At 35.1% G+C, this 16,722-nt stretch overlaps 1 protein-coding gene across 4 annotated transcripts in view; it reads left to right on the top strand.

Annotated features, from left to right (window-relative positions):
- The window catches only part of AKAP9 (A-kinase anchoring protein 9), a 155,430-nt gene that overhangs the window by 70,711 nt on the left and 67,997 nt on the right, over window positions 1–16,722 (top strand). For all 4 annotated transcript variants that reach the window (XM_028117920.2, XM_088018581.1, XM_088018583.1 and 1 more), the window contains 6 exons: window positions 297–389; window positions 8,045–8,383; window positions 9,626–9,850; window positions 10,902–11,042; window positions 11,504–11,607; window positions 14,210–14,415. In XM_028117920.2, coding sequence (XP_027973721.1) covers window positions 297–389; window positions 8,045–8,383; window positions 9,626–9,850; window positions 10,902–11,042; window positions 11,504–11,607; window positions 14,210–14,415 — 1,108 coding nt within the window. The remainder of the gene's footprint in view (window positions 1–296; window positions 390–8,044; window positions 8,384–9,625; window positions 9,851–10,901; window positions 11,043–11,503; window positions 11,608–14,209; window positions 14,416–16,722) is intronic.

Below are 16,722 nucleotides of genomic sequence, written 5' to 3' on the forward strand. Positions count from 1 at the left end.
AAGGGGAGTAAGTTGGAGGGGGAGACGAACCATGAGAGATGATGGACTCTGAAAAACAGAGTTCTAGAGGGGAGGGGGGTGGGGGGATTGGTTAGCCTGGTGATGGGTATTAAGGAGGGCACATTCTGCATGGAGCACTGGGTGTTATGCACAAACAACGAATCATGGAACACTACTACATCAAGAACTAATGATGTAATGTATGGTGATTAACATAATAAAAAATTTAAAAAAATAAAAATAAGTGGTGTATAATTAGTATAAACAAGTATGTTATATTTTGCTTTTTAATTTAGTTTTCTGGTGACTTTGGAGTGAAACAGGAAACAAATATGGTTAAGTTGCTGGAAAAACAATACCAAGAACGATTAGAAGAAGAAGTAGCTAAGGTAAGTTTGTAGTTTGTCAGGTTATTATGGTTTATATTCCCTTCAAGCTTTCAAAAAACATAGATTTTACTGATAGTAGTGCGCTTTTTTTTTTAAGTTTATTTTAGTAGTTTCTGTATCCAACATGGGGCTCGAACTCCTGACCCCAAGATCGAGAGTCAAATGCTCCATTGACTGAGCCACCCAGGCACCCTTGCACTTTCTTTTTTAAAAGTTTTATTACATAGCTTATCTTTAAATTGTCAGTTACTGGTATCAACCGCAATTGCCTTTAAGTGGAATGTTCTGTGAACTTTTCTTTAAGAAAAACATTTTTTTCTTGATATGGAATAGTAATTAGAAACTTTTCAGGGGCACCCTGGGTGACTCAGTCGGTTAAGCGTCTGCCTTCAGCTTAGGTCATGATCCTGGGGTCCTGGGATTGAGCCCCACATTGGGTTCCCTGCGCAGTGGGGAGTCTGCTTCTCTCTCTCCCTTTGCCCCTCCCCATGCTTTTATGCACTTGTGTGCTCTCTCCCTCTCTCTCTTTCTCGCACTCTCTATCAAATAAAATCTTTAAAAAAAAAAAAACTTTTCAGAATGCCATAACAAGTCTTTATAAATTTGTTACCTTGTGAGTAGTACCTTGTAATGGAGTTTGGCCTCCCTTAAAGGTGGGGAATATGGTAGGAAATGAGATAGAAGGTGGTTAGTCTTTTATATATTCTGTTTGTCTCTTCCCAGAGAAGTTACTGTGTTGTTAACTATAGATACTCCTAGCTCCTATGCCTAGAGATATTTTTTTAAATACTCTCTTTCTCTTTCTCTCTCTCTCTCAAATAAATAAATAATCTTTAAAAAAAATGCATATACCTGATTGGGTTCTTATATTGGAACAGGTGAATTCTGATTTTCTCTGCTTCTTTTTTATAATATTTCAGCTGTTCCAGTATAACAATCCCAGTGGGTATGTGCGCTTTAAAGGAGGAGAATTGATAAGGTATACCGGAAATACATAAGGAATTAGGTTAAAACATAAATTAGAAGAGGAAGTCAAGACCCAAGGAAATATATGAGCTGTAGAACTTAATCACTTCTGTATTTATACTGAATGTTTGGTTCCTAGAGATCAAAGTAAAAAGTGAGGCACCATTGCTTATATAGCTTTCATTATCTGGTTCTTTAGAGAAATGCAGATTTTCTCTTGCACTTAGCTCTTACAAAAATTTCTCAAGTGAAATGTGATAGCAGGGCATCATAGCAATTAAGAGCATGCGGTTTGGTATAGGATATACCATGCTTTAAATTTGTGTTCTTCTGGCTTACTAGATTGATGATCTTAGGAATGTTACTTAACTTCTGAGTCAATTTTCTCTGTGTGAAAGGAGGGAAAAAATAGGAATAAGTAATTTTTATAAGGATTCAGTGAACTAATCTACATAAACCACCTAGCAGATGATAAAGATTCATAAATGAAACTTTTAAAGTAGATTACTGTGATAATGGTGATGTTATAAATATGTTTTTTTTTAAAGATTTTATTTATTCATTTGAGACAGAGAGAGAGAAAGGATGAGCAGGAGGAAAGGCAGAGGGAGAGGGAGAAGCAGACTTCCCGCTGAGCTGTGAGCCCAACGGGGGGCTCAATCTCAGGACCCAGAGATCATGACCTGAGCTGAAGGCAGATGCTTAACCATCTGAGCCACCCAGGCACCCCATAAATATGTTTTGTAAGGCATAAGTCATCTAAGCAGATAGCAGAGCACCAAAGTGTGTTAGGTCATTGAAAACTGTTCCAAAGACATCCAAGGTACTGTGGTCCAAGAGACAACGTTTGATGGCCCAGCTTGATCCTTAGAATAATGTAGATTGTTGACATTAGCTACCAGTACTGATAGGATTATGCTCCACCCTATACTCTCAGATAGGATGTTGGAAAAAGATTGAGAACCCTTGTTTCAAAAGCATAGGGTGTATAGAAGAAGCCCAGTTAGGAGTACTGATTCCCAATATAGATCATATTAGATTCAACCTGTGATTTGTGTACTTACTGCTGAAAATAGACATTTATTTACATTTCATTGCCAGACAGTATTCTAAGTATTAGGGTATAGCAGAGGTAAAAATGGGCAGTGTTTTTCAAACTGAGTTGTAATTCATCTTTAAGTTGTAAAATCAATTTATTGGTTTAGGTCCAGGATTTTAACATAAAAACATAATGGGAAGTTCAATTATGTAAATATACACACATATAGGGGTGCCTGGCTGGCTCAGTTGGGAAAGCAGGTGACTCTTAATCTCTGAGTTGTGAGTTCAAGCCCCATGTTGGGTGTGGAGCCTACTTAAAAATTAATAACAACAGGGGCGCCTGGGTGGCTCAGTCGTTAAGCATCTGCCTTCGGCTCAGGTCATGATCCCAGCATCCTGGGATCGAGCCCCACATCGGTTTCCCTGCTCAGCGGGAAGCCTGCTTCTCTCTCTCCTACTCCCGCTGCTTCTGTTCCCTTTCTCGCTGTGTCTCTCTCTGTCAAATAAATAAATAAAATCTTTTAAAAAAATTAATAACAATAATAATAAATAAACACACATGGGTACCTGTGTACGCTTTGGGTCACAATATAAAATACTTTTTTATTGTTGTGTGTGTATGTGTTTACCATGGTTGCAATGAAAAAATTTGAAAAACACTAATGTAGTGACTGTAGATAGAGCAGAGGTCTGGGGGCTGAGCCTGGATAATGCCAATGTTTAGAGATCAGAGAAATGAAGAACAAAGAAGATGGAAAAAAAGCAGTAAGTTAAATATGGGAAGAACAAAAGACTGCATCACAGTAGCCAAGTAATAAAAGTGTATCAAGAAGAGAATGTATTAAACTGTGTCACAGGTTTCTGATACAGTCAAGAATGATTAGAACTGCAAATTTATTATTGGATTTTACAATGTGAAATCATGGGTGACTTTCACAAGAACACATTTGATGAGGGTGATGCAAACTGATTAGATTGGATTTGAGAGAGTGAAGGGGAAGAATGAAGAGGTGAATTAGTTTTACTTGAAAGGGGAGCAGAGAAATAGAGTGGTAGCTCAGGAATAATAGAGGGAGTCAAGCAGTAGGTTTTTGTTGTTGCTGTTTTGTTTCTGTTTAAGAAGAAAAATATCATATTTCTTTGTTAATAGAGATGATTAAGGAGAGAAGGAAAACAAAATAGCTAATTCAGGAGAGAGAGAAACAGTTGTTGGAGCAGTGTCCTTGAGGAGAGGAGAGGAGATGCAGCTGGGAGGGTTGCCATTAGATAGGAGCATGGCAGTTTAATCCATAATAACAAGATGGAAGGCAGAAAATATTTGGTTCATGATTCAGGATGTTTTCAGATGTGATATTTGGAGCCTTTGGAAGTTCTCTTCTGATTGCTTCTATTTTCTCACTAAACTAAGAAGAAAGGTCAGCACCTGAGAATGAGAAAAGAAGAGAAGACATTGAAGCTTTAAGGAGAGAGGGCTGTATAGGAGAAGGAGTAAAAAATGGAAAAGACAAGGGAGATTGAGTAGATTTGCCCAGTATCCTGAAGGGCTCATGCATGGGTAATAGTTACAAATTTAAAATAAGACCATTCAGCTTGGGGCACCTGGGTGACTCAGTCGTTAAGCGTCTGCCTTCAGCTCAGGTCATGATCCCAGGGTGCTGGGATTGAGCCCCGCATCAGGCTCCCGGCTCGGCGGGAAGCCTGCTTCTCCCTCTGCCACTCCCCCTGCTTGTGTTCCCTCTCTAGCTGTGTCTCTCTCTGTCAAATAAATAAATAAAATCTTTAAAAAAAAAAAAGCAGCTTGGTTGGATTTTTTTTTTTCTCTTTTCAGCTAAGCTCAGTTTACATAAGCAGAGCGTCCGCAGAGTCACCTGTAATCACAGGTGGGATTTGTTAGGATAGTGAAATGGGAAGGAGAGAGTAACAAGGTAGTTGAGTCTTTAGTTGAGTTTTTTAGTTTCCAGACCTTTTAATTTAATTTTAATTATTTGTTTCTTTTAATTATTTGTTACTCATTTCTAGTCTAAAGAAAGTGATCTTCATGATACAAATTTTTCAGAATTTCAAAAGCTTCCTTTATGACCTAACATATGGTCAGATTTTTATTGTTGTTTATTATCATCTTTACTGAGGTATAATTTACGTATAATGAAATACACCAGTTGTAAGTGCAAAATTTAGTGAGTTTTAACAGATGTTTAGTTATGAAACCAACACACAATGGAGATATAAAACATTTCCATGACCCACAAGTTTGTTCATGTTCCTTTGGAGACAGTCTCCTTTTTATATTGCTGGATTCTGTTTGCTAATATTTTGTCAAGGATATTTATGTCTGTTTTCATGAGGAACATCATCCATAGTTTTGTTTTCTTTAATATGTTTGGTTATGATATCAAGATAATGCTGGCCTTGTAAAGTGTTGAAATATATTCCCTCTTCTATTTTCTGGAAGAATTTATGTAGAATTGGTTTTATTTTATTTTATTTTGGGGGAGAGGGGCAGAGGGAGAGGAACAAGCAGACTCTGCATTGAGCACGGAGCCGGATGCGGGGGTCAGTCTCATGACCCTGAGATCATGACCTGAGCCAAAATCAAGAGTCAGACACTCAACCAACTGAGCCACCCAGGCAATGCGATATTATTTATTCTTAAATATTTTGTAGAATTTGCTAGTGAAACCAATAGGGCCTGGAGTTTTCCTTGACAGAAGGCTTTGTTAAACTCTGAATCCAATTTCTTTAATAGATTTTGTTTTATTCAGGTAATCTATTTCTTTTAGAGTGAGCTTTGTTAGTTTGTGTCACTCAAGGAATTGGTCCATTTCATCTAAACTGTTGAATTTATGTTGGTGAAGTTGTTTATACTATTGCTTTATCACTTAATGTCTGTGGGATCTGTAAGTTATTCTCTACTTTCTCACTTTTTTCTCTCTCATTCTGGATAGAAATTTATCACTTGTATTGATATTTTCAAGTATCCAGCTTTTGGGTTTTTAAAAAATTGCTTTTGTTTTACTTTCATTGATTGCTTTTCTTTATCTTTTTACTTGTTTCTGCTTGCTTTGGGTTTAATTTGCTTTCTTTTTCTGATTTCCTAAAAGACCTTTCCTCTTTCCTGATACATACATTCACTGCTGTAAGTTTCCCCTTAAGCACACCTTTAAACTGCATTCTAGGGATGCCTCGGTGGCTCAGTCAGTTAAGTGTCTGCCTTCAGCTCAGGTCATGATTCCAGGGTCCTGGGATCGAGTCCTACATCGGGCTCCTTGCTCTGCAGGGAGCCTGCTTCTCCCTCTGCCTGCCGTTCCCCGTTTGAGCTCTCTCTCTCTCTCTCTCTTTCTGACAAATAAATAAAATCTTTAAAGAAATTTTTTAAACTGCATTCTACACATTTTCATTCAACCTGAATATTTGATTTCTTTTATGACATCCTCTGATTCGTGAGTTACTTAGAAATGTGTTGTTAAATTTCCACATTTTAGGGGTTTTCAGATCTCTTCCTGTTAATTTAATGTATAATTTTTAATTTCTTTGTGGTCAGACATACCTTGTATGATTTCAGTTTATTTGAATTTATTGCCCCTAAATATGATCTGGTTGAATGCTCCATGCATACTTGAAAAGAATGAGTATTCTGCTGTTGTTCAGACTCCAGGTTTTCCTCTGGTATTATTTCCCTTCAGCTTGAAAAACTCCCTTTAGCATTTCTTTTAAAATAAAATAGACAGCCCAGTTAGGGACAGACCACAAGTTCTCTTTTACCTTCTTCATACAAATTTTTTCAAGTTTTAACACCCTCTGCAGTTTGCTTGTTTTTGTTAACTTTTCAGAGTTCTCTGGTGGTTGCTTTTGTATTTTGTTCAGTGAATTTCCCTTGTGGGAAAGAGAGGCCGTAGTGAGTTTCATTTATGCTAACTAGAATTACAAGTCTCTGTCTTATATCTTTTTATTCCACAATTTAGATAGAATTATTACTTTATACCTGTCAGTGTTTAGATTTATCTTCGTACTTACAAAAAGAAATTTTAATGCTCTAATCCTTTTTGCATCTAATGCCTTCCTTCTAGGATCATTTTCTGTCTTTTGAGGGACATCCTTTAGAAATTCTTTTACTTACAATCTACTAGGAGTGAACTCTGTTTTTATTTCATGTTTTTATTTTGCTTTTATTCCTGAAAGATGGTTTTATTGACCATTCAAATCTGGGTTGACGGTTATTTTTATGTCCGAACTTTAAAGATAACCTTTCATTGTTTTCTGACTTCCTCTTGTTTCTGCTAAGGAAGTCCTTCATTTTAATTGTTGTTCCCTCATAGGTGATACATCTTTTTATTATGTAATAATAGAACTTTTAAGAACTTTTTGGTGTTCTCTATATTTGTCCTTCCAAGATTCATTGGTTTTCTTGACTCTTAGGAGCAGTACCTTATGTATTCTCACCTGTTACCCATGAAATAGTTCCTTTCCGTTATTCTCTTAATATATCCTCCTAGAACAATGATTAGATGTTGGTTGAACATTCTCACTCTATCCTTCATATCTCTTTGCTTCTCTTTCATATTTTTAATCTTTTTGTCTGTATTGCATTCTTAGTATTGAGAGACAAGCCCATCAGGTTCAAGACAGGAAATTAAAGGGGCGCCTGGGTGGCTCAGTCGTTAAGCGTCTGCCTTTGGCTCAGGTCATGATCCCAGGGTCCTGGGATCGAGTCCCGCATCGGGCTCCTTGCTCAGTGAGGAGCCTACTTCTCCCTCTCCCTCTGCTGTTCCCCCTGTTTGTGCTCTCTCTCTTTCTCTCTTTCTCTCTGACAAATAAATAAATAAAAATCTTTAAAAAAAAAAAAAGACAGGAAATTAAAAGCTAGTCTTGAGATCTTGACCACTAGTTAGAGAATATTAAAGGCCTGTAAAATAGAGATTATCTCTTGTCACTTTTTGTAGGATTTCTTTTAGTTTAAAACCATTTTGAGGGGCGTCTGGGTGGTTCAGTTGGTTAAGAGTCTGCCTTCAGCTCAGGTCATGATCCCAGGGTTCTGGGGTCAAGCTCCACATCAGCGTCCCTGCTCAGTGGGGAGTCTGCTTCTCCCTCTCCCTCTACTCCTCCACCCCCCCACCCCCTGCTCTCTCATGCTCTCTCTTTTCCAAATAAATAAAATCTTAAAAATAAAAAAAAAACATTTTGACTAGTAATTTGCTTTTTAAATTCCTGCTGGTATGATGTGGATGGAAGTAGATGGTATTATGCTAAGCGAAATAAGTCCATCAGAGAAAGACAATTACATATGGTTTCACTCATATGTGGAATTTAAGAAATAAAACAGAGGATCATAGGGGAAGAGAGGAAAAAATAAAACAAGATGAGACCAGAGAGGGAGACAAACCATAAGAGACTCTTAATCATAGGAAACAAACTGAGGGCTGCTGGAGAGTAAGGGCATAGGGGGATGGGGTAACTGGGTGATGGACATTAAGGAGGGCATGTGATATAATGAGCACTGGATATTACATAACACTGATGAATCACAGGCCTGTACCTCTGAAACCAGTAATGCATTATATGTTAATTAACTGAATTTAAATTAAAAAAATTTTTTTAAATAAATTCCTGCTAGTATTTATAAATCTAATCCTTTTCGTTTATTTTTTTAGGTCATTGTATCAATGAGTATAGCATTTGCTCAACAAACTGAACTATCTAGAATATCTGGGGGAAAAGAGGATACTACATCGTCAAAACAGACACATGCTTTCTGTCAGCAAGAACATTTAAATAAAATGAAATTATCACAGGGTCAAACTTTTGAAGCAATGGACGTGAAATTTAAAGAAGAATTTAAACCACTTAGTAAAGAGTTAGGAGAAAATGGAAAGGAAGTTCTTTTATCAAACAATGATAATCTTGATGATAAACTAGAATCAAAGGACCATGAACTGACTATTTCAGAAGAAATGTTTTCCAAAGATAAAACATTTATAGTCAGAGACCCTGTAAGTGTGCTTCTTTGTATAAGAAATTGTGACTTCCTTCACTATAAAAATATTACCAGTAATTAATATTCCTTAATGGGGAAGGAAGGTATCTAGTCTTGACTTAGGGATTAGCATTATGATTGTGTTTTATTACTTATATATGAATAAATGATTTAATATTATTAAATAAAACAAGTCTGGTTCATAATCTTGTACATACTGTGCATGGTAAAATCTCATTGTAAGTTATACTTGCATTAATTTTGTTTCATTCAATTTAAGATTAATTATCCTGTAGTTTATAGTATGTATGAATAAAATATTTGCTTCATTTAATGTGATAATAACATCACAAGGAAATAGCTACCTCTTTAAGAAGATAATTTATTGTACTCTGTATATACTAATTCTTTTCTTCTTTACTTATCCATTAATGGAGGATCTGTTCTGTGTCTATACCACAACTGTTTGTGTGTTTAACAGTAATAAATCCTACATTTTAAAATTATCTAAAATCAAATTTTTTATTAATGTTCAGAATGGGTTATGTCTTGTTTAGAGGCATATTCAAATAAAATTGTCAACTTCTTCATGAGGTGCAAAACTAAGGTATTTGTGAAAACCTCCTTAGTTTACCAGCAGCTGTTCATTTAAGTAGTAGCTCTTTGGGAATTGAAGTACTTCTGAACTTCATTAAGGAGTTGATTTCTTATGAATTTGAGAAAATGGAATATAAAGCTTTTATTTCCAAATAAAAATTAGTGAAAATTGTTTCTTACCAATCAATTCTCTGTAGTACTGTGATGACCACTGCATAATATAAATTAAATAGGTAAAATTTTTCATGTTTTATAAATTTAATTTTAAATTATAAATATTCCGTTTATGTTATCTCCCCATCATAAAATGTCAAGAGGGATAATGGAGTTATAGCTTCATTAAGAGCAGAAGGCATCCTGAGGATTTTTAGTCCTTCTTCTCTCTTAGAGTCAGATTGCCTCTAAACTAACTGCTAAACTATTTTGCTTTTAGAAAATAACCTATGTAATGATAATAAACTAACTTCACACCAGACTTGGAATTACAATTAAGAGAAATTTTTTTTTTTTACTTTATTAGTTTAGTAATGGGGATAAAAAATCACGTGCTTTGCGGGGTTAGAATTGCTTTCATATTCATTTCTAATGATGTTGACACTGAAAAATTTCTACAAAATGTTTTATGATTGCTGCCTTTTTTTTTTTTTTTTAACTCTTGTAGATCCATGATGAGATTTTGGTGTCAAGTATGGATGCTTCTAGACAACTAATGTTAAATGAAGAACAGTTGGAAGATATGAGGCAGGAACTTGTACGACAATACCAAGAACATCAGCAGGCAACAGAACTGTTACGGCAGGCACACATGCGCCAGATGGAGAGACAGCGAGAAGACCAGGAACAGCTACAAGAAGAGATTAAGAGACTGAATAGACAGTTAGCCCAGGTATGGGACTTAGAGTCCCTTTTCTCCCCAATTAAAATAACAGTATTCTTTATGTAGCCTTTTTTTAAAAGTCAGTATTATTGCCAACATCTGAATGAATACAAATATTTAACATCAGGAACGGACTCCCATCAGCACAGCAGCCTTAGATCTTGTTAGGAACACCTGACCCACCCTTGGAGTGCCTTGCCTCTGTGCCATTTTATTTATCTGCCCTTTTGCCATTGGAAAAGTGGCTACAAGGTTGTTTGTTTGTTTTGAATCATTCCAGTGACTGTACACAACAAAAGCACTTTGACAGTTTTGGAAATTCTTTGTGCTGAAGTGCAGTTGACAATCATTTTTCCCATATTCATTTCTAGTTTTGTGAGTCCACCAATTAGCATCTCCAAGGTTTACCTTTATCTATCTATAATCTATCTTTTTAATCATGAATGGGAATCTGAAGCAGTATGTTTCTGGAACTTTCTCCAGGGAAACATCTCTTCTTGATTTGAGATAAACAGATTTACGTAACATTCTTATCCCTTTCCTTACTCCTTGGTATTTGGGAGCTGGATTCTTATCAATTGCTGTATATAGTATACTCACAAAATCATTACAGAAAAGCAAGAAATATTTATATAGATGTTCCTATAAAAACAAATTTGTTCAATTTATTTTGAAAACTTAGATTAAAAAAATCTTGAAATATGTTCTTTCAAATATAGAATAATAGGAAAATTGAGAGTTGAACATAAAACATATCATTTGGAAAAATTGATATTGCTTTTCTTCATTGCATTTTGTGAATTCAAACCTCCATATTTTCAATGCAAAATTGGTGTATAAAAATAATATTAATTGAGCTTCACCAATTCCTGAATTAGCTTTTTTAAGTTTCAAATTTTGCATTGAACTTTATATATGCTTTTAACCCCTAATCATGGGATGTAACTCATAGGTAGAAAGGGCCTTTTGGTTCCAGGGGGTTAAAAGAAATCTAATTATTTCTGCTTTTTTTTTCTTCTGTCGCAAACAATATTCTCTCATGACCTTTTTTCTTATTTAGAGATCCTCAATAGATAATGAAAACCTGGTTTCAGAGAGAGAGAGGGTGCTTTTAGAGGAGCTGGAAGCACTAAAGCAGCTGTCTCTAGCTGGAAGAGAGAAGCTGTGTTGTGAGCTGCGCAACAGCAGTACGCAGACACAGGTAGTATGGACTTTGGCCCACCTAGGAGCAATGGATCAACAATGCAGTAGGATCTGTTTGTCTTTGTTGTTGGTGTCCAATGTATTTTTTACAGGCGTTGAGCTTATGTATGTGTGATTGTTTACATGCGAGGTAGGTGGAGTCCTTCTATGTAAGGTAATTTGCATAGGACATTGCTATAGCAGCAACAACTGTTTCACCAGGGAGCAGCCCAGCTAACTTGATGTCACACTAGAGCCTACCCATTAAAGTTCTTTTTATTTCTGCATTAGGTTGCCTTATCTTTTTTGATAATGCTAATCCCTTGATAAAATGTAGTTAAATATTATTTCAAAGATTCTATTTTGCCTGCAGAGATTTCTATTTCACCTCATAACAATATAGAAGAATGACGTGCTGTTTCCAAGATGACAGGTTTACTTTCTGTTTTGTCTTCTCTGCCTTTATACAAACTTAAGCAGAATGGAGATGAAAACCAAGAGGAAATTGAAGAACAGACCTTTAAAGAAAAGGAGTCAGACAGAAAACCTGAAGATGTGCCTCCTGATATTCTGACCAATGAAAGGTATACAGAATGTGTATTTTTTTTTGGTACAAAGGGAATTAAATAGTTGTTTCAAAGTGGTAAACTTTATTTGTCCTTATTTTGATCTTGTACATTTATTTGTCCATTTTACTGTGTGTGTAAAGAACTCAATTTTATAGACAAATTTTTAAAAATCTTTTTATGTAAGGTAATTTTTGTTTGGATATTGATCATGTACTTATCTCAGTAAATGATAAGGCATTATTTGATTATTGAACCTTAATTTTATCCTCATATGCCATTTTTTATCCTAAAAAACATAATTGCACTTGTGAGTGTATTTCTTCAGTATATGGACATGCATTCCCCTTGCTTGTGATGAGAAAAAAAATGAAGTGTGATAGTGTACAGTTAGCTTCTTTCATTCATTTACTGCATATAAGATGAGAACTTTTAATCCATATCCCACTTTTATAGAGGAATAAATTAATGATCCGATGTTAACAAAACTTCCCCTGACTTGATTTTGTAGATGTTAATATAAAAATGTAAAATATTAAATGAGAATTCACCCCCATGTTAAGGACTGTAAGGAGAATATTTTAAAATTTGTTTTGTTCAAATGAAAATAATTAATTTTAAATTAAATTAATATCTACTAACTTAATTTCCTCCTTTTCCGATTTCTGTGACTGTCAACCTCTCTGTGTCCTCCTAACCTCCTTCCTCAGCTTGCATGGAGGAATTTGGCCCCTAAGATTTTGGCTTCCCCATTGGATCATCAGTATGGAACACAGTCAGTATGGAACTCAAACAAGAAAGACAGTGTATGAAAATTAGAGTTACCATGGCAATATAAAATAAACATTTTGTTTATTTTATATTATTTATCTCTGATTGGTATATTTTTAAAACTATGTAGTGTTTAATTTTTAGGAATTTTTGCAGTGAGTGCTAATAAATGAGTATTCGTATTTATTTCTCTTTACCATCATATTAATTTTAATCATTTCTCTTATTTATAAATATTTTTTTTAAAGATTTTATTTTTTTTATTTGACAGAAACACAGTGAGAGAGGGAACACAAGCAGGGGGAGTGGGAGAGGGAGAAGCAGGCTTCTTGCGGAGCAGGGAGCCTGATGCAGGGCTCGATCCCAGGACCCTGGGATCATGACCTGAGCCAAAGGCAGACGCTTAACGTCTGAGCCACCCAAGTGCCCCTAGAAATATTTTCAAATTATCCTAATCCTGAGGTGTTTGGGGCTTGAACAAAACCTAAGAAAAAATTAAACCCTTGACTGACTTACTACTAACTAAATTACTTAGAGTTTTATTTTTAATGCCCTGGTCTCATGTAAGCAGAGAACTTGATCTAGGTACAAAAATAGAACTGTCTCTTTCACTTGACAGATACTGAAGGAAAACTTGTCTGTTTATTACCTTGTCTTAAAATAGTTATGTCATGTGCCTGTGAAAATAGTCTTTAACCTGATTGTTGGTGATCTCCCACAGTGTGAAGTTGAGAGAGCAAACTGTCTTAAGGCAGAGGACCTTTAGCATGAAAGTCTCTTATTTTATATTAAATATAAAGTTTGCCACTATAGTACTCTTACTGAATTAAGCTATTAGGACAACAGAATTGTTTAGTTATTCAGAAGATTAATCAGATAATCTTCTGAATCAGCATTTATGGAAGTATATTTCTTGACATGAAAAGATGTTTGTGTTAAGCAAAAAACAAAAAAAACTTACAAAAACTCTTTGCCCTGGATAATTCCATTTTTATTTTTTAAAATATATATATTTATGAGGTGGAGGGGAAGGCTAGAAAAATAGATCTTAAAATGTTAACAGTGATTATTTTTGCCGAGGTATTTAGGTGGGTGGTTAGCACTGTTTTCTAATTTTTTTTTTTTGCAAATGAAAATGACATCTTTTTAAAAAGACAGATGCACTATTAATTCCATTTGGTTGAAAATAAGTTCCTTCTGGCTGAAATCATTTATGTAACTTGAGAAATTTCTGTCTCTGGAGCAGATATAATAAAGAATGTCCTATGATATTCCCTCTGGTGTTGGCAGATAGTGATATTGCACAATAGACCTTTTTAAAAATAGGTCTCTGCCTGTTTCTGTAATTTAATTATCTAGATTATCACCAGGAAGTTGTAGAAATACGCATTTTTCTGGTGGAATTTTTAAACTATATTGTTTGACACATAAAAAGATTAAATGTGAAACATGTACAAGAACCATAAATGGCATTATCAGCTTGCATATGCTTGGATACTACCACAATTTTTAAAACTTAACTTTTGTAACCACTTAAAATTTTCTTCCAATTTAGAAACTTTACTAACTTAAAACTTATATGATTTATTTAAGGTCAGTAAAGTATTGCACATTTGTAAAAATATGTTATAGTTTACTGATGGACCAAAATCTTTTTAGAAGAAAACAAATTTTATAATGTAATTCTTAAATAAAAAACAAAAGCACTTCATTTTAAGTGCAATTGCATAATATTTCAGTAGAGAGGGTTGTATAGTATTTTTCAAGTCAGATTTTTTTGTGGGACATAAGCTAAGTGTTTGCTTCAAAAAGATTAAGCATTTTAATAAATGTTTCTTTATCTATACAGGTTTGCACTCCAGAAAGCTAATAACAGACTTCTGAAGATTCTCTTAGAAGTTGTGAAGACAACAGCAGCTGTTGAAGAAACAATTGGTCGCCATGTTCTTGGTATTCTAGACAGATCTAGTAAGGTCCAGTCATCTGCCAGCTTGATTTGGAGGTCAGAAGCAGAGGCACCTATAAAGTCATGTATCCATGAGGAACACACAGGAGGTACTAGTTTGAGACTTATCATCATTATCTTCAATAAATCTTTCTTAGTTCAAGGCAGTTTTGCTATGTGTTGAAAATACAGAAGAGACAATATTAAAGTTTTTTCCAACAAGAAAATCTTCAGACACAAATACTTTGGAGCCAGTATTCTCAAAATATCATTATTGTATAGCATTTGCAAGTGGGTATCTTGAAGTTGTTGTTGTACATACTCAGGGTTTTAACTACTTTGCTGTATAAACCAGAGACTGTTTAATTTCTCCACTATAAAAGAAAAATTCCACATCACTTCTCAGGACACTTACCAGTATCCATGAGGTATTGGCAACATCCTGAAATCACCCTAAAGATTAGAAATAAAGAACTTTTAAGAATCAAGCATCAGTTTCACATATCTGTTGAGATGGTTAGAAGAAAGTCTTGATAAGAAACCCAAGACTTGATCTTTAGACTGTCCTCTGCTAGCTCCTTTCTTCCTTTTGGAAAAGCGGTTTGAAGTATGACAGAATATGTGTGGATCCAGAGGTTAGATCCTGACATGACGTAGCTCTCTTCCTAATTCTCTTTTCTTCCAGCTGTGTGGGCTGGGCTCTTCTTTGAATTTCTTACTTTCATGCTGCTGACATCTACCCTCTTGTTTTTTAATTCCTTGTTGATGAGGAAATCAGGCAGTCAAAAGGTAAGAAATTTTTTTAAATGGAAAAAGATAGGGTCTGGACTCTAGGATCAACAGATCAAGTCCATACTTTACTACCATTCCACACCCAAGCATTTCTCTCCAGTTAGAGGCCAACCTTCTAAAAATGCCAATATTTGCAGTGTTTGAGAGCATTCTGTTTAAGTTTCAAGTGGAGAAATGAGAAGAAATTATCCTACTTACAGAAGGTTTACCTAACTGCAAGTTGGCCAGTAGCCTGTTTCCAAATGCAGAGAAAAGCTTGATTTGGAATTGTAAGTAAAACTCCCTCAGTTGAGTACAAAGATAATTTAAAAAACCTTGTGGGGTGCCTGGGCGGTGCAGTTGGTTGAGCATCCAGCTCTTGGTTTTGGCCCAGGTGGTGATCTCAGGGTCATGAGATCGAGCCTTGCATTAAGCTCCACCCTTAGCATGGGGTCTGCTTGAGTTTCTGTCTCCCTCTCCCTCTGCCCCTCCCACTTGTGCTCTTGCTCTCTCTCTCCCTCTAAAATGAGTAAATAAATCTTAAAAAGTTTTTGGAAAAAAACCCTTTTAATAAAATAAGAGCTGAAATAATACTGAATTTTTAAACCTTCAAATTCATTCTTTTCAAACTTTGTAGAAGTATTTTGTCAAAATAACTTCACTCTCTGTTAAGCTCTCAATCAAGGGCTATTTTAATTCTACATATAGATCTTGATGTATGGAAAAGAATTAAGTAATACTTTCTTGGTCTTATTATAGAAGTGTTTATCAAACTAATTAGGATGACCACTAATACCATTTGGGGACACCTAGATACACATTTTGCATCTTGGAGGAAATACTGAATTAATAGAATTTATCATTTAAAACTGAATTTTCTGATAAACTTTGAAGAATATATTGGCTTAAAAAATTGACAGTTCCATTTATAAGAATTTTTTCTGATGTTCCTTCATATTTTTCATGGAGCCTTATTGTAAAAACTAAAAGGAACTTTTGAAATATTTCTTTTATGTCTTATTTAATGTGACAGAAAAAGTTCAGTCTTATTCTGATTACAAAGCAGCATTTGCTTTTCAGTTTTTATATATGACTTTTTATTGTTGGTAGTAGTACTTGTGATTTATTTTCGGCTTCCAAGTCCAAACTTGTTTAGATTTTTATGCATGTGTGGACTTGTTAACTCTCTAAAGTAAATAATTGATTTGCTAATGTGTGCCTCCTCATAAGAGTCACCTAGTTTATGAAATTAAAGGGAGATTTTGAGCCAATGTGAAATTATGTTGAACTTGAGTGAATATTAAAGTAGCTCATAACAATGAGTTCTCCTAGGATATGTTGAAAGAAAAGTTCTTTGAGGCCTGCACTGTGATGGCTCAGTGGTAGAATGCTTACCTCTGTAACTTTTTAATAGGAAAATCAATAAAGTTAATGCATTTTTTTAAATCCTAAAGGAAGGTGAGAAGGTGACATCAGAACTTAACCATTGACATGAGTGTGCTTCTTGCTAGACTGACCCCCTTGGGAAGCCTTCCACTTTTAGGGGAAACTAAAGTATGGAATACCTCCTGGGAAACTGCCTTCAGGACCATCAGCCCATCCTTCCAGTCTCCTCAATGACTGCATATCTTAAATATTCTATTGTT

Source organism: Eumetopias jubatus, unplaced genomic scaffold (assembly GCF_037043125.1).
Source record: "Eumetopias jubatus isolate StellerSeaLion01/CBP00866 unplaced genomic scaffold, mEumJub1_p1.0 scaffold_14, whole genome shotgun sequence".
In the NCBI taxonomy this organism is placed as follows: domain Eukaryota; kingdom Metazoa; phylum Chordata; class Mammalia; order Carnivora; family Otariidae; genus Eumetopias; species Eumetopias jubatus.